Source organism: Myotis lucifugus, unplaced genomic scaffold (assembly GCF_000147115.1).
Source record: "Myotis lucifugus unplaced genomic scaffold, Myoluc2.0 scaffold_5, whole genome shotgun sequence".
Lineage (NCBI taxonomy): Eukaryota > Metazoa > Chordata > Mammalia > Chiroptera > Vespertilionidae > Myotis > Myotis lucifugus.
The window spans coordinates 12000176-12026256 of record NW_005871053.1 but is presented as its reverse complement, the minus strand read 5'-3'; the positions used below and the strand labels follow the sequence as shown (position 1 = coordinate 12026256).

The 26081-nt window shown below is 39.2% G+C and overlaps 1 protein-coding gene across 1 annotated transcript in view; it reads right to left on the bottom strand.

The window, feature by feature from the left end:
* LRP2 (LDL receptor related protein 2) overlaps positions 1–26081 on the bottom strand; it is a 194145-nt gene that overhangs the window by 150580 nt on the left and 17484 nt on the right. Inside the window, 2 exon segments of the mRNA XM_023743536.1 lie at positions 1804–1926; positions 3740–3862. Of these exon segments, the coding sequence (XP_023599304.1) occupies positions 1804–1926; positions 3740–3862 (246 nt within the window).

The window sequence follows — 26081 nt, the reverse complement described above, 5'->3', positions numbered from 1 at the left end:
TATATATTAAAAATAGATATTCTTCAAAAAACTAAAAATGTAACTCCCATTTGACCCAGTGATCCCACTTCTAGAAATATATCCCAAGAAACTAGAAACACCAATTATAAAGGATATATGCACCCCTATGTTCATAGCAGCACAATTCACCATAGCTAAGATTTGGAAACAGCCTAAGTGCCCATCAGTAGATGAGTGGATTAAAAAACTGTGGAACATCTACACAATGGAATACTATGCTGCAGTAAAAAAGGAGTTGTTACCATTTGCAACAGCATGGATGGAACTGGAAAGCATTATGCTAAGTGAAATAAGCCAGTCCGAGAAAGATAAATACCACATGATCTCACTCATTTGTGGAATATAATGAACAACATAAACTGATGAACGAAAACAGATCCAGAGACAGAGAAGCATCGATCAGACCGTCAAACCTCAGAGGGAAGGTAGGGGAGGGTGGGGGTAAGGGGAAGAGATCAACCAAAGGACTTGTATGCATGCATATAAGCCTAACCAATGGGCACAGACACCAGGGAGGGTGAGGGCATGAGTGGGGGGAAAGGGGGTAACGTGGGGATAAGGACACATATGTAATAACTTAATCAATAAAAAAATTTAAAAATAAATAAATAAAGGAAAGAAAAAGAAAAAGAATAGATATTCTTTCTAAAAAAACATAGTGCCAATATTATTTTAATTATCTTGGCTTTCTTCTTAATTAAACTGAAGCCCAAATCATTCTATATTTGGTGCTTAAGATTTCAAAGGGTTTACAAGGGAGCAATTAAAAGTTTATTCAAATGTAGAGAAATGATGAATTAAAATTATGTAGTTTCATCAACCAGTGCTGGGATTCACCTAGTCGTTATTACACAAACATCTACTGAGGGCCTATTATGTCAAAAAGTGCACCAACAACGGGAACATCAAGATGATTAAGGCACAATCCCTACCCTCAAGGAGCTCATAGCTTTCTGGGGGAAAACAGTGATGAAAGTGGATTATAGGTACACAAAGAATTACAAAAGAATCAGAGAGGGGTGCCTAATTCACTCTGGGATGGGATGTGAACAGGGACAGCTTCCTTGAGGAGGAACACCTTACCTGGGTCTTTAGGAGAAGCAGCAGTTAGCTAAGCCAAAAGAAAGGAAGGAGCATATGGAAATGAGCATTCAGGCAGCAGGCACAGAATCAAACGGTCAGGACTCTGTGTGGTGTGCCCAAGTGAACTACACAAGCACTGCCCTGAACCCTTTCAATGTCCAGAAATGCAGCAGTTACTAATAACTGCTGTTATTTTCTTTGTCATGGTAGCTCATCCCGCAGTGGCTTTGGCAGCAGTCACTGGAACAGCCACCAATAATGCCTCCAACAGACCTACCTACTTGCTCCACTCAACTGAAATTAAGAGAGTTCAATACTGGGGCAGAGGAGGTGGAAGGTTTGAAAGCAGAATGTGCTGCTGGATCAAAAGGACCATCCAAATGCCAACCACACAAATGAATACCACACCCATCGATTCCAATAAATGCTTCATTTCTTTCTTGAGTGTAACATAATCCAAATTAAAATCTAGGAACCTATCTAGCCATTTCCAAATTGCCAGGGTATATTTATAATTCTCCAGCACATTCACACTTTCATTGTCATCCAATCTGAGCGAGAATACTGGCATAGGCTGCATCATTGTATAAGGCTCAACTCAGCATTTACAAAGGATCGTCCCATTATGTTTTGTATTTGTATCAGGTTAGGTTTTAGATGTCCAAAGGACCAAAACAAGATTCCTCCATAAACACTTACGGCAATGCTGATGTTCATCTGAGCCATCCTCACAGTCCTGCTCATTGTCACACACCCAGGAGTTAGGGATGCATAACTCTTTACTCTGACACTGGAAATAGCCTGGCTGGCAAGTAGCGGGAGCTAAAACAAACCAGAAAAAGACTCATTATGTCAAACAACCACCCTATTATACCAACAAGCAATGCTTATTTCAAAAGCCTATATATCAACTCCTGCTCAATATATTTGATGGCAAATAGTAAACAACCCTATACTAGAGTGTGTGAACTCCAGTCAGAGTTCACTATCAATCTCAGCAATAACATCACAGCAAACTGATGATCCAAAGCAATATGAAAATACAGAGAATAGAACAGCCAAACACACATACATACAACAAAGGTATGACAAAAAAAATATTAAACAAAATTTTAATTTAAGTAAAAGCTAGCCATGAATTATTATTAAATTATCTGAAATGTTTTATAGTAACTATAATAATAGTAAAGCATCATGATGAATTGGAAAACTCTTGAAATTTGGATAAAAAGACACAGAGTCACATAACTATTATTTTTACAATTTACTTGCTTTAGGATCTTTGGCAGGTTCTCTGAGCCACAATGTATGCAGCTAAAATGGAAGTTATACTTATCTATCTCATGGGTTGCTACTGAAAACCAAGTTAAATAATGTATGTGAAAGCACCATATAATGTTTGTTGCTATCACTTTTGTCATTGGTATTGCTATCATCACTGTTATCACTAAAATATAATAACCTCTGAAGAGTTGTTGGTATAACTGCTCATTTATTCCTTTATCTCGGAATACACTCTTATTGCTCTTTGGATTTAACATAACATGAACTCAGTAAGCCCAGAAGAGGCAAAACAAATAGCACATGATCATGTCTCTACAAACAGAACTACTCTCTTGCTCAAAGTATGGTTCACAGATGAGCAGGATCAGCATAACCTGGGGGTTTGTAAGAAATACAGAATCTCTGCTCCCACGTCAATCATATGGAATCTAAATCTGTACTTTAATCCATTTGTGCATGAAAGTTTGAGAAGCACTTCCCACTATTCCTCTCATTTTCAAATGCATTGTCATCCTAACATTACCCCAAAGTTTGACTGTTCTGTTGTGCCATAGTATGGTCAACATTTCAAAACAAAATTACTTTTTCACCCGCTTTCCTAGTTTTTGAATGATAACCCTTGTCTGCGCACCTATCAGAATGAATGAAATTGCAGGAATGTGATTGATCGCCTGTGCAATTTGGGAAAGCAATGGATATAAGGGTTGGAGTGGGCACCAACTGGGGAACCTTTAATAAATGACTTACTTCTCTAAGCCTCAGTTTTCTAATATGAAACTTACCTCAGAATATTGCTGAGAACTAAAAGAAAAATATATGTACTAGTAAGTGATTTTATCACCTGTTAATTTGGGGGTTTACAATATTATCATTTTTTAAATAAATTTTTTAAAACATAAAATCACACTAGCCATTTCTGTGATCTCTTTATGATAATTCACACACGTTATACTACATCCTTTATAGTAAAACAGACTCCTGGAGTTACAAATCACCGTAGTTCGGGTAGCATTGTTTTTTGTTTGTTCTTATTGGTGCACAAAATTTCCAGAGTGAATAATCTGAAATAGTCACATACTGGCTTCAGAAAACCACTTCCAAATTGGTTTCCATATCAAGGTCACATGATAAAAAGGAAAATAGAAACTGATGTCAATTGAGCCCCTTCTTCAAAGGGGAGCGAAACAATTATTAATACCATCAGTTTTCTATTCAACCACACAGATCTCAGCAGACTTGCACCAAGTCCAGTATCTATCACTAAAGACACAACCTTTTTGTTACAGCTGAAATCACCATGAAGGACTTGGGTTTCTCAAAACAGAGCTTAGACGACCCACGCCCCACTTACGGCAACCAATTTCATCAGAGTCATCCAAACAGTCTTTGGTCCCGTCACACCTCCAGGAAGCAGGAATGCAATGCCCATCTTCACAGCGAAAATGCTCACTGCCGAAATCCTCAATGTTACATTCTGCAATCCCACAAACAACAGAAAACCAATTTTAAAAAAAAACTATGCCACACAGATATTTCAAAGAAGAAATACAGATTTTTTTAATAATGATGAAAAATCATTCACTAATTAGTAATCAAAAGAATATGCTATCTTATAAAATTAGAAAAACATTTTTATAATGATTATATCCTTGGTCTTAGGGTCTGCAGGAAGGTCATTTTTATACATGGCTGATGACTAGAGTATATCTGGAAAGCAATTCAACAGCATGTATCTTGCTTTTTTAAAGTGCTTATCCTATAACTTAGTACTTTTACTTCTAGGTATTTTTTCTAAGGAACTAGAGATTTGTATCACTTTATTACTTATAATAAAGAAAATTGAAAACCTCCTAAATGTCCAATGATAGGAAAATAAATGTCCAATGATAGGAAAATATCTATATACTGATATTTTAGAAACTCATTAAAATGATCATGAAGGATTGTTAAATGTTTAGGAGAAATATATGTAATGTAATGTAGCAAAGACAAAGATGCAAAATTTTGCCTATAACAGAGTCATATATGGAGGTGGGCATGAAGCATAAAAAAGACCAGTGTGGACAGTGGTTATCTTTGATTGATAACATCAAACATCATGAGTAACTTTTCATTGCTTCACTGTGCTTTTTTCAGTTCTCCATCCTATATTTTTATTAAAGTGCCTTTTATTATTATATCACCTAGAGCAATTTATGGTCCCCTCATTCTTAGATTCAGATCAAGAGCTTTTTGTTTTTTTAGGAATTTGTAAGATACCAGGTCTATAATCTCACCTCTACAAGGAAAGTTTTAAGAAAACATACAAAAATATTTCTTCCGCCAACCAGAGTGCACAAACTTGGCACCAAATGCTGCCACATTTCCAAGTGGCAGTGATTATCCCGTGTTGATACCAGAGAGAATGTAACTTAAACAAGTTCGTTTCATTTAACCAATATATCCTGTGAGTTTTCTGGGTCTCCCCAGGGGACTAATTTGGCAGTTGGAAATCCTCTGAGCTTCCCCACATATCTGACCAGTAATCTCCTCATGCATGATGTGCCAAGTAGAAAATTTTTTAGAGTGCAGCCAACACAAGCCCAACTTGGAGAAGACTCAAAATTATTCTTTCACAAACCCAAGGTGAGAGAGAAGTAATTTGGGATTTGGAAGAATAATTGTATTTTCCCCATGTACTTAAGCAATCATGCTAAATTACCCATTTCAATTTTTGGCTCATTAACCCCAAATCAGGTAAATATACAGATCAATTGCCTACTCCTAAAATAAATAAACAATGTGCTATCCTGACTTGTGCAAATGCAGGCATATCAACAGCATGACATAAACATAGTTAAGTGATCTATTCCTAGGGGATATAGGCTACTTTGTTCATGGAATGTTCAAATCTGATTGTCTGTTAGTGACATCCTGATTTATAATGTATGCTGCAAATGGTCAGAAACTTCCCTTGGCTAAATGGTGGTACCGAGTGGTACAGGAATACGTACACCCAAATACCTTCTATAGACTAATGCATGATGGTGGTTGGTGGTGCAGGTCTGGGGTTGGTGGTGCAGGTCTCTTATCAACTACCTTTAAAGCACAACAACCTCCCTTGCAAAAATGCCCCTAAGGAATGTACAAATTCACTCTGGAATCCCAGAACTTCTCACTGGATTTTATTCTACAAAGCAATATTTCCATGGGAGATTAGGGGCTTTGGAGGTTTAGCTATTAACACAACATATATTAAATCACTTTTATCAATTAGGTCTATTGTTAGTAATCCACATATTACATTTGAAAGTTCAGTACATTTGTCTCCCTTAGTATCTAATAACTTCAGGTTGAAGAATTATAACAATCTAAAGGTCAGTCCTCTTACAAAGAGCTTAATATTGGTATGGGAAAAGGAAAAGCATAAACTTAGAAACTAAGTATTCAGAAGAAAATTCAGAGCAATATATTGCCTGTCTTGAAAATACATATATTTAGAAATATTTCTTCTTTTTCCTCAAACAAATTCAAGTTTATTTTTAGAAATGTTAAGTATGCTAGTGTAATCAGATGGCTTTTGCTATGTGAAAAATCATCCCAAGGATTTAACGGCTTAAAACAGCAAACATTGATTTAGCTCCTGATTCTGCTATTTAACAGTAGAACAGTATTTCTTAAGCAACTTAAGTCAGATTTTGAGGTCTGGTTTTTGTTGTTGTTGGTGGTTTGTTTGTTTTTTTTTTTTGCTAAACTACAAAATTAAAAACATCATAAACACACACACACACACACACACACACACACACACAAAAAATAGACACCCAAAACATATTTTTAAAGCACTTCAAAGCCAGTTATTTAAAATCAATCACATAAAATGTAACCCAACAGGGGAAGTTTTGCAATTAACTAACTCTATAATTAGTGCCTTTTACATTTGATCTCCCAAATAGTTATCGAAAGTAATATATCAAACCCAATTTACTCAATTTATCAAAATATCCATGATAAATCATTTGTCAAATTCACTTTTTTAATATTAACTTCCGTGCCTGTTATAACTCCCAAATGATTAATACTCTATCATTGCTGGGTAATCTCTTGGCAATCAACCAATATGCTCCACTAGTGTCAAAAGCCTGTCATTCATTCTATTATAAAGGTAACATGTACTATTTAAAAAACAAACTGCTGGAGAAACAAACAACAGTATGATGATTACCAGAGGGGAAGAAGGTTGGGGAGGTAGAAAAGGGTAAAGGTGGGGGGAGGGTAAATGGTGATGGAAGCAGAGGTGACTTTGGTGAACATACAATACAATATACAGATGATGTATTATAGAATTTTATACCTGAAACCTATACAATTTTATTAACCAATGTCCCCCCAATAAATTCAATAAAATTTTTTAAAAAACTGTTGGTGGCCTGGCCAACGTGGCTCAGTGATTAAGCGTTGACCTATGAACCAGGAGGCCACAGTGCGATTCCCAGTCAGGACACATGCCTAGTTTGCAGGCTCAATTCTAAGTAGGGGGCCGTGCAAGAGGCAGCCAGTCAATGATTCTCTCTCATCATTGATGTTTCTCTCTCTCTCTCTCCCCACCTCTCTGAAATCAATAAAAATATATATTTTTAAAAAACTGCTGATGAATAGATCTAGATCTGGCCTGATAAACAGTTGCAGGTGCCCCTATTTTCTGAGTGTTTTATTTTAAATAAGTAGCCTTTACTTACAACCTCTCTAGAAGTTATTAGACACTATCTACGCTTTACAGTTCAATAACTTGAAGTGCAAACAACAATGGAAGTGGGGGTGAATTTCATACACTGGAACCAAACAAAGTTTATGGGAGAAAAAAATCTAAGTAGAGCAAAATTTAAAACTTTTTTCAACAAATGGTCTCTAAACATCCATATTCAACCAAACCAGTTTTAACCAAAAGGTAATTTTGCAAACAATAGCCTTAAATATTTTTCCTCTAATAAAATATAAGGAAGAAAACATCATAATGCATGCTGGGAGAAAAAAAAAACTTTTATTAAGAACCAGGCAGCTATTGACGAGGAACCTTTAGAACAAATGGACACCCTATCTCCCCAGTAATAGCCTTTCCCAAGAATAAAAATAGATGGTGCAAAGATGACAAAAAAAATGCACATGTGGTACTTAAATGCATGCACTGATCTAAGCACTTTGCCAACGTTATCATTTCATCTTCATAACAACCATATTAGATACCATTATTATGAACATAAAGAAATTGAGGCATAGAGCAGTTCAGTAACTTGCCCAAGATCAAACAGAAAATATGTACAAAGCAAGGATTTGGACCTGACAGTTCTGTTCCAGTATCAGTGCTATATTGACCACTGTTCTATGTTTCCTTTCACACACACACACACACACACACACACACACACACACACACAAAATCTACCAAACTCAAGAATAAGTATAAAAATTTGACATTTTTCCAAAGCTGCTATCAACATTAATTGAATCCATTAATTGGGCTGGTATGGAATCCATAGCATATGCTCATATAATTCAATTGGAGACTAGTAGCCTACCTGGCAGCAAACATTGCACGTAAAAATTCTTGAACTTAGGAAAATTTGCAACAATCAAAAGCAATTCAGGGAAATTTAAAAAGGGGGGAGGGGTTTCTATCTCTTCAAAAAGAATTATATTAGATATAAGGATAAACTTATTTTCCGAACCTCATAGAGCCCCCAAGCTGCAGAAAAAACAAAAGTAATTCGTTCTTGAGAGAAACCAAGATGGCGGCATAGGTAAACACCTGAAATTGCTGCCTCACACAACCACTTCAAAATTACAACTAAAAGACAAAACAGACACCATCCAGAACCACAGGAAGGCCGGCTGAGTGGAAATTCTACAACTAGAAGAAAAGAGAAAAGCACACTGAGACTCAGAGGAGGTGCGGAAGTAAAGTGCAGAGGTACGGAGGCACACGCTCGGAAAGGGCTGGCAACAGAGGACGCCGGTGTCTTTTTCAATTGGGAGGGAGGCTCAAGCTCCTGACTGCTCTGAACTCCAGTTACAGGGAGAAACTGGACTGTCTAGCAGCGGGCGGAACTCGAGGGTGGTTTTCTCTCAGAGGTGCTTGCAGCGATTACCACGGGACACTGAGACCCGGGGGCCTCCTAGGACAGGGCTGAGGATCAGCCATACCTGTTTGCTCTGCCCTGTTGATTCCCTGAGACCCCGCCCCACCCAAGCTGCTAGCAAGGCTTTTGCATATGAAAGGCCTAGCCCTTTGAAGATCTAAAATTACCTAAAAAACTGCAGCTGGTTCAGAGAGACCCAGAACATCCAAAAGAAGGCCCAAGGCCCCACAGCAGCTTGCATTGCTTCACAGCTGGGCCTCATCTGGGCACCTCCAAACCCCAAACAAGGGAGAGGAATCTGCAGATCTCTCCGTAGCTCCTGCTGGGTAACCTCTGCAGAGGCTAAATTAGCAACTCCTTAGAGATCCAAGAGCCCTTGTACCCAGTGGGCAGATTGGGACCATCCAGACTACAACTCCTCAGATCCATAAGGGACACACTCAGGGGGCAGACTCAGTGAGCACCAAAGCCCCACTGAAGAAAGTCTTGCCCCAGAAGGGTGTCTTCAGCACAGAAGTTCTCCCACTGCAGACACAGCTGATTCTCACAGACAATTGGCCTGGAGGTCAATTCCTCCCAGTGATACCAACAACAATCAAGGCTTAACTATAACAAGACTGTGCACACAGCCCACAAAGGGGTGCACCAAGAGTGTCCACCTCTGGTAATTGGGGAGGCTGAGCCACTGGGCCCTATAGGACACCTAGCACACAAAGCCACTCTATCAACACAGGGAAGCAGCCAAAATGCAGAGACAAAGAAACAGATCACAAATGACAGAAATGGAGGAAAGCAAACTACTGGATATAGAGTTCAAAACCATGGTTATAAGGTTTTTCAAGAATTTTCTAGAAACCGCCGGTAAATTTAGTGAGCCCCTCGAGGATATGAAAAAGGACCAACTAGAAATTAAGCATACACTGACTGAAATAAAGAATAATATACAGCGATCCAACAGCAGACAAGAGGATCCCAAGAATCAAGTCAAAGATTTGAAATACGAAGAAGCAAAAAACACCCAACTGGAAAAGCAAAAAGAAAAAAAAATCCAAAAATATGAAGATAGTGTAAGGAGCCTCTGGGACAACTTCAAGTGTACCAACATCCAAATTATAGGGGTGCCAGAAGAAGAGAGAGGGCAAGATATTGAAAACCTATTTGAAGAAATAATGACAGAAAACTTCCCCTACCTGCTGAAAGAAATAGACTTACAAGTCTAGGAAGCGCAGAGAACCCCAAACAAAAGGAATCCAAAGAGGACCACACCAAGACACATCATAATTAAAATGCCAAGGGCAAAAGACAAAGAGAGAATCTTAAAAGCAGCAAGAGAAAAAAAGTCAGTTACCTATAAGGGAATACCCATAGGATTGTCAGCTGATTTCTCAACAGAAACTTTGCAGGCCAGAAGGGAGTGGCAAGAAATATTCAAAGTGATGAATACCAAGAACCTACAGCCAAGATTACTCTACCCAGCAAAGCTATCATGTAGAATTGAAGGTCAGATAAAGAGCTTCACAGATAAGAAAAAGCTAAAGGAGTTCATCACCACCAAACCAGTATTATATGAAATGCTGAAAGGTATTCTTTAAGAAGAGGAAGAAGGAAAGGTAAAGATAAAAATTATGAACAACAAATACATATCTATCAACAAGTGAATCTAAAAATCAAGTGAATAAAAAATCTGATGATCAGAGTAAACTGGTGAATATAATAGAATCAGGGGCATAGAAAGGGAGTGGACTGACAATTCCCCGGGCGGGGGGGAGGGGTGTGGGGGTGTTGGAAGAGACTGGACAAAAATCGTGCACCTGTGGATTAGGACAGTGGGTGGGGAGTGAGGGTGGAGGGTGGGGTGGGAACTGGGTGGAGGGGAGCAATGGGGGAAAAAGAGGAACAACTGTAATAATCTGAACAATAAAGATTTATTTTTTTTAAAGTAATTCGTTCTTTATAAATAGGCATATCACAAGCTTTCTGGTCTAAGTGTTGGACTAAGAATGTGCTAAGATATTAGAGTAACAGGTAGTGCCTAGAGGAGGGAATAAGTTGTGTGTTTTTCCAGGATGAGTAAGAACACTGGATTGAAAACACCACCTCTGTATATTGTACAGCCTCTAGCTCTGGGCACACAGGAAATAGTCAATACATATTCATCAGGTAATAAAGATTCCTCTTTATAAAATTCAGTCTCTTGGGATGATTATATATCAGAGATATACAAAACCACCAAGGAGACAAATAATGAGACTTCAAATTGGAATTTACTATTTTAAAACTATACCAAAAATGAAATCTGGAATAATTTAAAATAAGAGGAATATTCAGAAGTTTACAAAAAGAGAAAAATATTGAGTCACATTAATAACCATCTCATTATTTTACCCTTTCCTTATAAGTTTCTCTTCTGGCTCATGAATTCTCTTCTTACGAGAGAAAGGCAAGTCAGTCAAGAGAACATTGCCGAAAGTTAACAGAGTAAGGTCATTTCTATGGTGAATCCTAGTTTCCTGATAGACCCTTTTAATATGTGCTGGTCCTTCCAGACACTTGGTACTCTTTTTAATAACTACATGAGCCGGGCTGGCATGGCTCAGTGGTTGAGTGTCGACCTATGAAGCAGGAAGTCACGGTTCAATTCTTGGTCAGGGCACATGCCCAGGTTGGGGGCTCAATCCCCATTGTGGGGCATGCAGGAGGCAGCCGACCAATGATTCTCTCTCATCATTAATGTTTCTACCTCTTTCTCCCTCTCCCTTCCTCTCTGAAATCAACAAAAATACATGTAAAAAAAATACTACATGACATTTTAATAGTACCACTTCATGGAACTCAAAGAGACAAATAAATTTAAGAGGCAATTCCTTAAGTCATCCATAATTTTACTTCACTTTTTCTATACTTTATTTTTATTCCCTTGATATTGATAGACATATTTCTGATGTTTATAAGTTGGGTGATGGTTCACTATAATTCTCACACCTCATGCACACCAGCAAGGCCAGTCCTCTTTTGAACATTTAGTTGCTTGCTTATTTCCAAAACTTTACACTGCAGCCATGACAGCCAAGGGTAACAAATTGTGTGGAAGACTTTGCTCTGCCTAATGTCAACTGGTGGAACCGTCAAGGACTCAATTGATGGAACTGAAACAAGACATGCTCAGCAACCCAACCTAGCCTCTCTTTCTGTGCAGTATTTCTGCTGCCTGGTTTTATAACAGACCACTAATTAGGTAGCCAGAATTCGTGTGTGTGTGTGTGTGTGTGTGTGTGTGTGTGTGTGTGTGTGTTTTCACCCAGTTTGCAAACCACTGAATTGACTGCTCTTTCCAAATTATTGTTTCAGAGCCCTGATGTTTTGATAGAGCAAAACAATAGTAAGAGAACATTTCAAGAAACCAAAGACTTGGAAGCAAAACCTACAAGACAATTGATGAGTGATCATGTACACACATCATTTAAGTGCAATAAAAATAAAAAAGAACAAAAGAATGATTCAGATTCAATAAAGCCCAAAAAAAGTCATACCTACTAAATGCAAAACATTGTTGTAGGGTTTGTGGAAGAAATAAAGAAAGCTAAGATATGGTCCTTTTCATAGAGTTTATAAATAAATTTATTTATACATTATAAATTAAATAACCTTGCAACAACAATAACTGCTATTAATTGAGCACTTGCTGTATCAGGTTTTATACACATCCATTAGACCCTCTTAGACATATTATGAAGTGGGATTTGTACTTATTTAATAGAAGGGAAAATTGAATCTCAGGGACATTAATACGTTTCCCCCAGGGTGACAGAAGTAGAAAATGTCAGAGTCTAATTCAGAACAGGACCTGTGTGATTCCAGAGTCTACGCTCTTTTTCATCCCACTTCCCACAAAACAAATGACACCTTTCAATCACCTAGAATTTACTGTGTGCCAGAAGCATTTATGTGCTTTCTATATATTATCTCGCTTGTCTTCACAACAACCCTGTGAGATAATATTGATAGCCCCATCTCATAGATGAGGAAACTGAGGTTTGATTAAATCTCACAGCTAGTAGACAGTGGATCGGGAATTCACATCTAGGCAGTCTGACTCCAAAGCTATGCCAAATGACAGCAGATGCTTTGGTTCCACATAAGCTGCAGAGACAATTAAGAACTAACTGGTCTTGGGGAGAAAAAAATTAACAACAGTGATCAGAGGAGAGTTCATGAAGGAAAGCGGCACTGCACTGGGGTGTTGGGGATGCGCAAGAGGAACCAGGCAGTGTGTAGGGCTCAAACAACTTGAGAGAAGCCTAACATGGGTGAAGACTTAATGACCAGGCCTCCATGCACAAAGCACAGAGAACCTCTTGTAGAGTGGTGGACAACAAGGCTGGGGAGATGGAAAAGAGAGGGTCTTGAATACCAAGCAAAGGAATGGTATGATCAGCCCTAGCCAATTTGGTTCAGTGGACAGAGCACAGGCCTGCAGACTGAAGGATCCCGTGTTAGATTCTGGTCAAGAGGACATGCCCTTTAGGGGGCAGGCAGGAGGCAGCCAATCAATGATTCTTTCATCACTGATATTTCTCTCTCTCTCTTCTTCTCCCTTCCTCTTCGAAATCAATAAAAAATATTTTTTAAAAGAATGACATGATCAAATGGACTGAGAGTAAGAAGCCTTAGAAATCACTAGTGCCAGTAACTGTTAAAAACTAAAGGTCCGCTCTGGGCAGATGCAAGCCTGGACTAGGATGCAGACTTTGGCCATGAGAAGGATGTGGGGCTCCACTTCATTCCCCAGAAGCTTGCCCAGAGCATGAGCTCAGTGAGCAGGCTGGTAGGCAGCTCACTAACAGGCTACTAGCAGAGATGGGCTTCACCTTGCAGCCCCTCTAGTTGTCCCAGGCCTCTAGTTGCATGGCAAATGGCCAACATGGCCCACAGATGCTACCAAAAGTGCTCTATTGTCCTTTCCCCACGTCCTCTCCAAGCTGAATGTGACTGAGCATCCAGCCTACATAATTCAGTCAACCCTCAAAATAGTCCGTTGATCTCAAAGACGGCTTAAATAATTGCTTAATTTTAAAGTGTCTTTTCAATGGTCAAAAGCCAGCAGAATAATGCGATGCACTATCAAAGTAGCCCCTCAATTCTGAGAAGTGGGAAATTAAGTTTCCACCTTTTCTAATTGAGCTACTCTTCTCCATTTTCATCTCAACACTAGCTACCTGCCTTTCTCCTCTTCCCCGAAGTCTCTTACATCCATTTATTTTTCACTGAGTGCCTCCTACCCCTACAACCAGTGTCAATCAACTCTGCAGAGCGTTATCTATAAAACTTCACTTCTCGGGAGTTCTTGAGAGGATGCTGGGCATATAGGGTGAAGCAATTATTTATTCAATTGCCCTGGGCAAAGCAAGATGTATAGTGTCCCTGGCCCCCACATGTGGAATTCCAGTAGTGCCCATCCCCTAGTCACTGTAACCACCCTATACATGTCCAAACACCCCTAGAGAGCGGCAGTACCACCCCTATTTGAAAACAACTTAGAACCTCTAAGCAGCTTGGACATTCAGAGCTCAAAACCTCTTAACCCACATGAAAGAGATCATCTAAGAAAACCCCTATAATAAATTCTTCCCTTCTAAAGATAATAAAAATTTTTAAACAGCAATCCCACTCCCTCCCACCCATCAATAAGAGGGCCTGGGATTGGGCAATATCAGGCTGCAGCTGCTAGTACCAGCAACTTGAAATGCACTCCCCTGGGAGTGTGATAAAGAATCTAAGTTCCAAGGAGGCCTGTTTCACCCTGGAATGCTCCACAGTCCGTCCACAGGCTTCCCCACTGGGGAGGGGGGTGGGGGGGAGAGGGCAGAGTTGAGGGGGGGAGTCACACCAGGAAAAAAAGAAACAAATCTAAAATCCTCAAGCAGTTCCTCATTAATATAAAGGATTGCTACTATAAAAAACAAAGTCCTAAATACACCTGCTTTATGGTGCAACCTTTCCGCATCTATGCGTGTAATTACCGGAACAGAAAATAATTTCTTCAAATGTCCTCTCCCCAACCCTACCACATACACTCACTATATATATATTCATGTAAGTGCCTAAAACATTCAAAAAAAGTCCAAGTTTTTACCAAAAATGCTCAGCAATGAAAACTTCCTGCCAGCAAATACCCAAACACTGAAATGTATTAGTCTTTATTGCTACTTCCCCCAATAATTCACGCAGTGCTTTCTCTATCAGCTAAGTCTGCTGAGGTTACTATAGATGAACTCCTCCTCCACATGGAAGAAAAATAAGGCCTTAGTCCCCACTCCCCCCAAGGGTCTAATTGGTTATTTACTTCTTTAATGGCCAAAGAGCTACACTTATGTAGGATGTTGAAAAGAACACTATCCAAACAGAAGAAAATTTAAGAGAGTCCGCCTGCTTAGTAAATAAGGACCCAATGAATCAGACTACTTAAGAAAAGAGTAAAATGCCCTTCAGCACTTAATGATTTAACACACTTATACAGAAACTATAAATCACCCCCATTTAAAGAGCTTATTTCTAGCCCAAATTGCCCAAAGTATTCCTATATGGCTTCTTAATTAGCAATATAAATATTAGAAAATGGTTCAATGAAATCAAACACTCAAAAAAGAAAGAGACACTTGTGAGAAATAAGCAACTATATGCATCTCCATGCAGGCAGCTGTCCTGCTTAAGGTTTATAAATGGTGTGACAGACCCACTATTAACCCAAACACAGCATTTATAGACAGCATCAAACTGGGGTTTTTCTGATTAATTAGACCCAAGTGTTGAACCATAAATCAAATTATGTGTTAAAACTTCAAGAATCTTTTTTGGTCAGTTTAACAAGCAGATTAACATCAGATTATCAAATAAACAATGGCTTGATCCTGGAAATTACAACAATAGCAGCAAAAGGAGAAGAAACTGACTCCCAACTGGTGGATTTGGTAATTCTCTAGTCATAGGCTAAATCATTCGTAATTCTTGACCGAATTGTGCAAACACCCCACTATATTCCTCTTTTCTTACTCCATGTTATTTAGTTATTTAGTTTAAAAGCCTGTTCTTGGATAATAAGTACTGATAATTAACCATTTGGTAAACTAAAGTCAACATTTTTAATAAAAAATGTATTGTCGTTACTTTTTTAAAGAGCTGGTTTGCTGGTGTTTTACGAAGTGTTTTTGTATTTTTTTTCCCTCTAGTGACAAGTTATATCTTAGAAAGGATTTTATAAGCAGAAACTCTATTCTTCAACAATGACATGATATAGAGAACAGAAGAAGCAGATGCAATTAATAACCAAAAGAAGAGTGATCGTAGCTGTCAGTAATTTATTATGATTCTACCATGAACAGAACATTATTCTAAACCTTAAGCTCCTAAGGCAGGAATAAATACTTCTGTAATCCCAGTGCCTAGCACAGTACCTCCTAGTACCCAGATGACCCTCAATAAATGAACAATATATGATGTATTAAGATATATGGGTGAGGCCAAGATGAGTTCCAAAAGATAAAGTCTTGAGATCTTGATGATTTGTGGACTTTTATAAGGGACCCTACTGTTTAAAGTCTAAAAACAGTTCAACAATTCAATAGTCATTTTCCATGCTGACCTGCACGAAGACTCTAAGAAGTCAGCCCCAAATCCTCGGGAGCCTATTTATAAGTTCAGGTCATTCTCTGCTAATTCAATGAGGAATGAGACCGCTTTCCCGCTCCCCCATATTATGCAAAATATTACATTTATATCCAGCATTACTCTGATGTGGAAAGTACTGCCCCCCACAAAAAAAACATATATATATATAAAGGCTACAAGAGAACATCTGATTCGACAAATCAAAATTTGTAATTTTTATTATAAGCAATTTGCTAACAACATGATCATGATTTTAGTTTCCCTATAAAGAGTCAAAGGTAAAGCTGATTTTGTTAGGGAATTTATAAAATAGGACCTATTATATTTGCAAAGATTTTCAAGGTAGACTGACACTGGATTTCTTGTGTCTCCTCTTATATTGATTTTAACAGATTGAGCCAAAGAGAACTTCAGAACATGCCAAGCCAGCAGGTTATCTGTCACACCAGGTGTCCTTTGCCCTGGTTTGTTCTGCCTGGGCTCAAACAGCATTTATAGGTCTCCAAATCACTTCCAGGCTCCATAAATGTCATCACTTCATGTTACAATGTGATTGTGATGACTTGAAACAACTCAATAGTTTGTTGACATAGAATCAACAACATTATATTGTCATCAACTGATATCTATGTGTAATGAAATGGTGTTTGAGCTTCTGACTATATATGGTGAACTTATAATGTCCCAATATTAATGGCAGGTTAAACAGAATTATGAATTAATTAGCAATGGATTGTCAGAAGCAAGAAGAAAAAGGGTAGAGTATATTTCCTAAGATATTGCCTAGTCTGTATTTTAAGTAGTGACAGTAAAAATTTTTAAACCATCTATTAAAATAGAATCTTAGAATTTTATGGGAAAAAGTAATGGTTTCAGTAGTAAACTGTACTAGGAAGTACATACAATAAAATCTCTAATAACTGACACAAATAATTATAACTATTGCTTACTGAAATTTTACCTGTGTTACACTTTTTAAAAAGGCAATCACATTAAGAATTTGGCCAAAAATAGAGTTTTCAGTGGCTGTCTCAATTCTGGAAATTTGGTGACAGTCCTGAATTAGACAATGAATAAATGAGTGGGACCTTAGGTATTATAATAATTAATTAGATTTAGTAATAAATTCAGACTTTTTTATAAGAGCCAAAATAAAATACTAATGGAAGAGTTGGGAGTTGGGGGCCCACTAGAAGTGGTCAAAGAGGGAAAAAGGGGTCATATATAATACTTTCAACAATAAAGATTTTTAAAACAAAAAATAATCCTATATAATAAAAGTGTAATATGCTAATTAGACCAGACATCCTTCCGGACGACCTTCCGGATGAAGACGGGGCTGCAAGGACTGAGGCAGAGGCGGCTGCCCCGGTGGCGGGGGCTGAGCCCCTTGCACGAATTTCGTGCATCGGGCCTCTAGTAATAAATAATAAAATAAAATAAAATACTAATGGAGAAAATACCAGATTAAGAGCCAAGAGGCACATCAATTTCAACCCTTATAATAGTATTGACCGTCCCCAAATCAAACTAAACTCTAAATTCCATGAGGGCAGGAACTCTTCCTCTCATTCCCATTGAATCTTCACTCAACAAATATGTGTTGCTTAGCTGACTCAGCTTGGTGGATTTGGATTTAAACTGATATGCAATTTCCTTACCTGAAAAATTTCTGACTTGCAAAATCAGGTTCTGGTGAGGATTTAGCACAATGACTGAATTCAGCAATCCCTCCATAGAGAGCGGTTTCCTCCTGGGCATTCCCACCCCTCATCCAATTCTAACATTCTAGGAAATAAAATACTCAAGGATCAATACCTTCACCAAATAAGACCTGTTTAGTCCCCATTTCCAAAACCTTGCTTTTAGGAGCCACTTTGCTCCTAGGAGGCTCAGAATTGGGAACAAGAATGTATGGTGGTTGTGTTGCCTCCTGGCCATGAACAAGTATCCATTGGCCCAGTCTGGAGTCAACAGCAAGACTAGACATCAAGATTTATTCCAAGAAACAGAGGTCAAGCTAGAGCCAAAACCAAGTCTGCCCTTGGTTTTTTGTTTGTTTTTTATCTTCTTCATGCATTTTTCTATTTTCCTACAATGAGCATTTTTACATTTTTGTCTATTTTAAATCATTCAATCTCGGATGATCCTCTGGAGTTTTCATGTGGAATATTGAAAGTGTATAATTTCAACACCAAAAAAATAATTGAAGATAAATATACAGGCTTTCCCAAAGCAGACCTTAAATCCTTACACTGCACATTAAACTTGGACATAGTTACCTTTTTATAGTTACAAAAGGATTCCTATTGACCTCAGCTCATGCCTCAACATATGGCAGAGAACTAGGGACATGAAGAAAATCAGGATTTTACTCAACTGAAACTAAGCTTTATAAGTTTTCCATTTAGAAAGTTCAGAAACTCTGTAGGTCCTAGGTTCCAAAGAATGAACTTTCAAATTCTTCCCAAAAGTGGTAAGATATTCACTAACCTAGTTCTCTAAACTTTCTCTTATGGATAGAAAAATGCTACAAACATTCTTTAACTAGAATTATTTGTGATAATGCCTTTACAACACATCCACGGGAAAACTTGATCATTTTAAGTTGTTACCTTCTTCCTGATTGAATGAGAATGGATTTCTGTAAACCTAGACATCCAACCATTCTAAAAGGAAGAATAAAATATCCCATTGCTATAATCCCAGCCCTAGGCTCCCTGGTAAGAAACAGAGAGACCATACAACCCTCCTAACAAGTCTCCACCTCACAGAGCAGAGGCTCCAAACTCAATTCAACCCAACAAACATATGTTGAAGTCTTATCTGTGTGCTCTTAAGGAGGTAGAAAACAATTGCTAGGACACTACCAGCCCAGAGCAATGTGGCTCTCAAGCAAGCAAATACAACCATCCCATTTCCTGCCAGAAACTAAGTGAATCCAGTTTTCCAAGAAAGGTTATGTTCACTGTTTATTAAGACCACTCAACACTTCACTACATTTTGTGGGTAAAGTTACAAAGAGGGGAAAGCAACTTAAACTTAAAAGGCTCTTCTGATAGCCCAGGAATGAGGCGATTAGGGTCTTATCTACTTCAATGGTCCTACCTCTGCTTCATTTCCCCACCCTTGTCTAAAAATCCTTTCCTTCCCTCTCCCTTGGATTCCTATACTGTGGCTGGAGTTTTCGTGGCTTTCTACCTGGCCTGAATTGACAATGAATGACCTTCAAAATCTGCTCCCAGTGAACTTACAGCAACGTTTAAGGGATTTTTAAAGCCCTCCCATGGATATTTGCACTTTCAGCAGAAAATAGGAAGCCCTCAAAAGAATGAATCTTCTCACTGTGGCATTTTAGGCATTCTCTAGTGCCCAAATACCTTCCTCGCCAATTTGATGGGGCAGATTTTAGGTGGATACCATATCTTATCAGAGCTCCTGATACCGTACCACATAGGTGGTGGGACCTGTACTAGGCATCTTTGCTGATACCAGAAACTCTTCAGCAGCATTTTTCCATACAAGCACAGACCAGTTTAGGGCTTTCCAGGAGAACTTGGAGACATCTCTGGATCAATGTAATTTGTCTTAGATAAATCTATGCTGAAGAAAAAGGCCCTGCAGCAATATTGCGAAAGCACTGATTTCAAAGGCCTAGAAAAACAAGTAACAAATGAACATGACTATTGAAACACTGTAGTTTGGGTTCTTTTGTAAACTGAAACCCCTTACTCTACTGTTTATAGCCAAGAACTCCTTCCACTGGAAACACAAGATTCTCCAATTCTACCCAGTGTGTGTGTGTGTGTGTGTATGTGTGTGTACACATGGTGCACTTTAGGAAAGCATATCAAGTCTAAGAATCTGTATGTCCCTCCTTCCATTCAGCCCAGCATATCTAAAAGCCAACAGTTTTTCCACAGAAGGTTAAGAAATAAAGTCTGAATAACCAGGTGGCTGTATGCTTGACACGCCACTCTAAAATTGGGGTGGAGAGGTAAGGAAGGGGAAAGCGAAGACTGCTTAGAAGCCAAGCAACTTTCCAGAGGTAAGCCCCTGGAGCCATGCAGCCTGGGTTCAAACCCCAGCTCCATCTCTTACTAATACTATGGCAGGCATGTTTCATTTTCATGCCTCAGTTTCCCCATCTAAATATGGAAATAATAAGGGCTCCTACTCATAAAATTAATATGAAGATAGAATAAGGACTATGGGCTTGGTACATGAGTAAGTGTTCAACCAATGAGAGCTATTGTTACTATAGTTGGCCAAGTGTTTTCTGATACTTTAAACTCTACATATTGTCTCCCTTTGAAATTTTTAGTGTTTTTTTTTCTGTTTCATATATACAGGGCAAAAATAGGTTCACAGTTGCACTGTGACATTCTTTTGAATTAATAAAGCTCTTGTAATAACCATAACCTAAATATATTTTCATTATTTTTTATCTTTTTTATTTAATTTTATTTTTCAATTACAGTTTGCATTCAACATTATTTTGTATTAGTTTCAGATGTACAGCATAGCGGTTAGACAATCATATACTTTACCAAGTGTTCCTCCCACTATTTCAGGTACCTACCTGGCACCATACATAGTTATTACAATATTACTGACTATATATTCCGTACTGCATGTCTTTTTCTATACGAACAACTATAAACCTACTTCTGCCCAACCCTGTATTTGCTTATACTCTAAGACTTCTATATTCATAATCTGCAACCCAGTTTGAGAATCTTTCTAAATTAACCTAATTAGAATGATAGCTGATCCTCTCCCCTGCCAAAATAAAGTTGATTCAATACATAAATTTTACATTATCTTATTACTACATTATACTTTTATTTTAAATTATACTCTCTCCTTAGTAAATATTTCTTATATCCCAGGTTCACAAGAGACAAAAATATCTATATTCAAAATAAAAGTGAGCTAAAAAGAAATAGAACGTAATTCACAAAAATAGGCAAGTTTTCATGCACTTTCAAAAATACATCACTACTTGGTGAAATAAATTAACTCTTTGCTAGTTTATTTCTCTGTTTTATAATATCTTTAAGATGTATCCAACACTTACATTTCAGGAGTGTTTAAAATGCTTGGTAATAGCCCTAATCAGTTTGGCTCAGTGGATAGTGTCAGCCCGTGGACTGAAGTATCCTGGATTCAATTCTAGTCAAGGGCATACACCTTGGTGTTTGCAGCCTCTATCACTGACCCTGGTTGGGGTGCATATAGGAGGCAACCAATTGATGTGTCTCTCTTACTCTGTCTCTCCCCCGCCCTTCCACTCTCTCTAAAAAATCAATGGAAAAATATCCTCGAGTGAGGATTAACAAAAACAAATAAATAAAATAAAGATCTCTTTTTTTAAAAAAAAATGACTTTATATTTAACTAAATAAAATTAACCAGTTGCCTAAACACAGATATCTTAGTCCAAAGGAGTTGACAGTGGCAATATTTATTGGATTCTGAGTTAGACAATATGGACTTACTAAACTCTGATATTAGTATCTACAATCTCAGACTTCTCCTCAGTTCCCCTTAAGTGTGGAAATTGTTTTGACTTGACCTTTTGAAAAAGACTAAGCATGAAGGAAACAGAGACCACCTCTCACGAAAGGAAAAGTCCTGAGCTTTTCAAAATATAAACTGCTAACAGTATCACCACTATAGCAACTATTAACAAAAGGGAATCTATACTAATAAAAGGGTAATGTGCTAATTAGACCGGATAGACCGGACATCTTCTGGTCATCCAGTCCTCCTAATGGACAAAGCCACGGTGGCAGGGGCCAAGGCAGAGGTGGTTAGGGGCGATCAGGCCAGCAGGGGAGGGCAGTTAGGGGCAATCAGGCTGGCTGGCAGAGGCGGTTAGGGGTGATCAGGCCAGCAGGCAGAGGCAGTTAGGGGTGATCAGGCCGGCAGGCAGGTGAGCAGTTAGAAGCCAGCAGTCTCGGATTGCGAGAGGGATGTCCGACTGCCAGTTTCGGCCCAATCCCTGTGGGCCAGCAGTTGGACATCCCCCGAGGTGTCCCCGATTGCAGAGGGTGCAGGCCGGGCTGAGGGAACCACCACCACCCCATGCATGAATTTCGTGCACCAGGCCTCTAGTTCTGATATAAAGAACCAGAGAACCAGCAGTATTTATAAACTCAAAAATCAAATCTTGCAGATGCATATATATGGTTAACATCTCTACTATAAAAGATCTTTACTATAAAGTTAAAAGAGAATTTAAAGTCTAATTCCAACATTCTTTTGGTGCATGCTATGTGCCTACAATTTCCTTCCTATCCTTAGAATCATTAAAAATGGGTTTTATCTTTCTTCCATAGGATGGTCCTTTGAATATTTGAAGAGAGAGCTAGCCACTGTTCCCCTGATTCTCCTCCAAACAAAAATCCCCAGTCTTTCCATCATTCCTCCCATAACATGATTTCCAGTTCTCTCATCATCCTTGTTTCTCTCTTCCAAATTCATTTCAAAATGTCTATGTCTCTCCCAAAAAAAGTCATCCACAAAGCTGAACAAATGCCCAATGTCACCTGGTCAAGACCACAGCAGCCTACCTCAATTTTCATTCCCCCTTCCTCTTCAGAAACAGAATCCCAATTTTATTCAGGTGAACAATCTATAATAATAAAAGTATAATATGTAAATCCACCGAACGACCGAACAGCAGAACAACCGTCTGGATGACCTTCAGGATGACCACTCTATGACACACACTGGCGCCAGGCCAGCCAAGGCAGGTGTGATGCAGTTGGTTGGAGGCCCCATCATCGCCCCACAATCACCCCGCAGAGGGAGGCCCAGGCCACCCTCTGTGCAGCAATCAATCATGGAGCCCTGACGGGGTGGGCGGGGCCTCCTTCTGCAATCTGGCGGCCCCACGATCAATCGCCCCACAGAGGGAGGCCCAGGCCACCAGCCAATAATGTTGTGGTGGGTGTGCGGGGCTGGCCAGCAATCGCCCCTCAGAGGGAGACTCAGGCCAACCAAGCAATCGCACCCCATGCCTGTCGCCTGCAGAGGGAGGCGACCAGTGGCAGAAGAGAGTGGGGGCAACGCCACACAGATGGCAAGCAGTGGCAGCAGCAGGAGGCGGGGCCAGCTGCTGGCAGCCGGGGGAAGGAAAGCCCTGATAGGCCCTGATCTCTGGCCAGGCCTAGGGACCCTACCCGAGGGTTCCTGGATTGCAGGCCAGGCTGAGGGATACCCCCCACCTCTGTGCACAAATTTTGTGCACCGGGCCTCTAGTGTGTTTATAAAAGGCTACATTTCCCAGACTTCAGTTAAGTGTGGTCATCAATAAGATGAAATGCAAGCAGTAGTGGTATGTAGGACTTTCAGGAAGTCTTTTTGAAAGAGAGATGGCACACCCTTCTTTTTCCTCCTCCATTCCTACTATCTAGCCTGGAGCAGAGATGGTTATGGCTATAAAAGCTATTTTGGACAATGAGGTGAAGTTAAGGATGGAAGCCACCAGCAGAGAATAGCAGAGTAGAAAGATAAGTGTCTGGTTCCCTGATGATACCATGGAAATACCAAGTAGCCTACTGCTGGTTCTATAAGAAACAAATGTCCATCTCGTTCAAGCCCAACAAAATCCTCTTTATAACACCAGTCCAGATTAGAGTGTGCCTATCACCTCCCTTAAATGATGGAGTTGCTCTACTACAATTCATATAGTCCTTTTAACTTTCCATTAACAAAAGATTTCTTGAGTTCCAGCTCATTCAGGGCTCTGTGCCAGACACAGAATACAAGAGGAGGCAGGCATAACTCTTAGCATCAATGGTCCTATTCTAGAGGAAGAGATAAAATACATACATAAATAATTGTAATTCATGGTATGATGAGAAGTGCTGTAAGAGAGGTTCAGATAACATTCAGTGGAGATCAAGAAAGGCCCTGTGGAGGAAGCTGCACTTACGCTGCAGCATGTGGGTCTGAAGGGAAGGTATGCCTAGCAGAGGAACAAACTGGAACTGGCACAGAAGCAGGAAAGCATAAGGCATGTCCAAGAAAGGGCCACATTCTTCATCCAATATCACTGATACATGCCTACAAATTATGAAGATCGTGCTTGCGGCAGACTCCCTTTTATGTGAAGTGAGAAACAAATTTGCAAGATCATGACCCCCTGTAAAGCCACCATGGAGTCAATTCCATTCACCAGACATTTACAGAGCACCAGTTGTTTGATCATCAAATAAGAATTTCTCCCAATCCATAAAGCCACTCTAATTTTAAACAAATGTCATCATTTTTCATATTTTAAAAAACAATTCGAGGAGAAATTCTACCGATATTCTACTAAACTGGAAGAAATGTTTCCAATATGTGTATTTTGAAATTTAATAAACTATAAGTACACAACACAAATGTATTTCTCCTTTCCTCTTATAATTGATGGATTTATTTTATTAAATTGAGTATGGGTTCAATAAAAGTTACAGAATCAATCAAGTAAAATGTGGAAAAAATAGAGCATTAGAGTTCAGTGCACAAGATCCAGAGCCAAACCTCCTACCCTGCCTCAGTTTACTCATTTGTAAAATGGAGATAGTAATAGTATTTACCTCCCTGGACTGCCACAGCATTAAACTGTATAATTATGGGGCCTATATCAGAGGCATGTAGTAAGTTTCAGGAAAATGTCAGCTCTTACTACCAGTACTATTCCTCCCTGCATCTTTGTTCACTCCCTATCAACCAAGATGGGCTCTCACGGAGAAACTATTGGCATTTGGGATTGGACAATTCCTTGTAGTGTGGAACTGTCCTATGTATTGCAGGTGGTTTACCATCCCTGTCCTCTGCCTTCTTACATGCTAGCAGTGACACTAAGGCATGGTGACAACAACAACAAAAAATACCCCTACACACATCCAGATGCTCCCTAAGGGAGCTGCACCAACTAGGAATCCATGAGCTAAACCAAAGAAAACATCACACACCGTGCCCAGATGGCCAATAAACTAGAACTTTTTCAGACAAGAGGATTCATAAATATCATCATGTTTTTATGAATATAAATAACATATGTGTACACTGAAAAGACATTTCTAATATTCCCATAAACAAAACATATCAACTAATTGAACAAATAATGGAATTATCAAAAAGAGCAACAAATAAAAGCTTTCATTCCATGGTGACTCTCTCCCCTTCTGGTCACCTCCAGGTCTACAAGTTTAGTTCAACCCTCATCATCTGTCACTCAGATGATTATAGTAACTCTCCAATCATCTGGTTAACCTGATTTTCCTCATTGCAGTGAGCATTACCTTTAGTAAATGGAAGTCAGGTCATTGCACTTCCCAACTTATATTCTTCAAAGGCACTAAACTTCTGAACTTGACATACAAAGTCCTTCACAGTCTAACCAGAGTCCCCTCTCCCAGCTTCATCTCCTGCTGACACACCCTCCCTCAACACTCAGTTCCAACGCCAAATCTGTGCAGTCTTCCTTGGCTCTTAGCCCCTCAGACCTACATGACTTCATCACTCCTTTTCCTGACCTTCCATTATAATACCTCCCACCTTGTAGCACAATGCTTATTTACCTATCTCAGTGGTCGGCAAACTCATTAGTCAACAGAGCCAAATATCAACAGTACAACAATTGAAATTTCTTTTGAGAGCCAAATTTTTTAAACTTAAACTATATAGGTAGGTACATTTTTATTAACTTAATTAGGGTACTCCTAAGCTGGCCTTTGCTAAAAACGTCCTCAATCTGACTGAGGTACATTCGCTGAGGTCAACCCTTTCCAACTCTCCCATCCACACTCGTCTTGTAGCCAGTCTCACTCAACTCATGCATGTGCACCCTACTCTTGCGTGCCTGCACGTGGTATTTTGTGGAAGAGCCACACACAAGGGGCCAAAGAGCCGC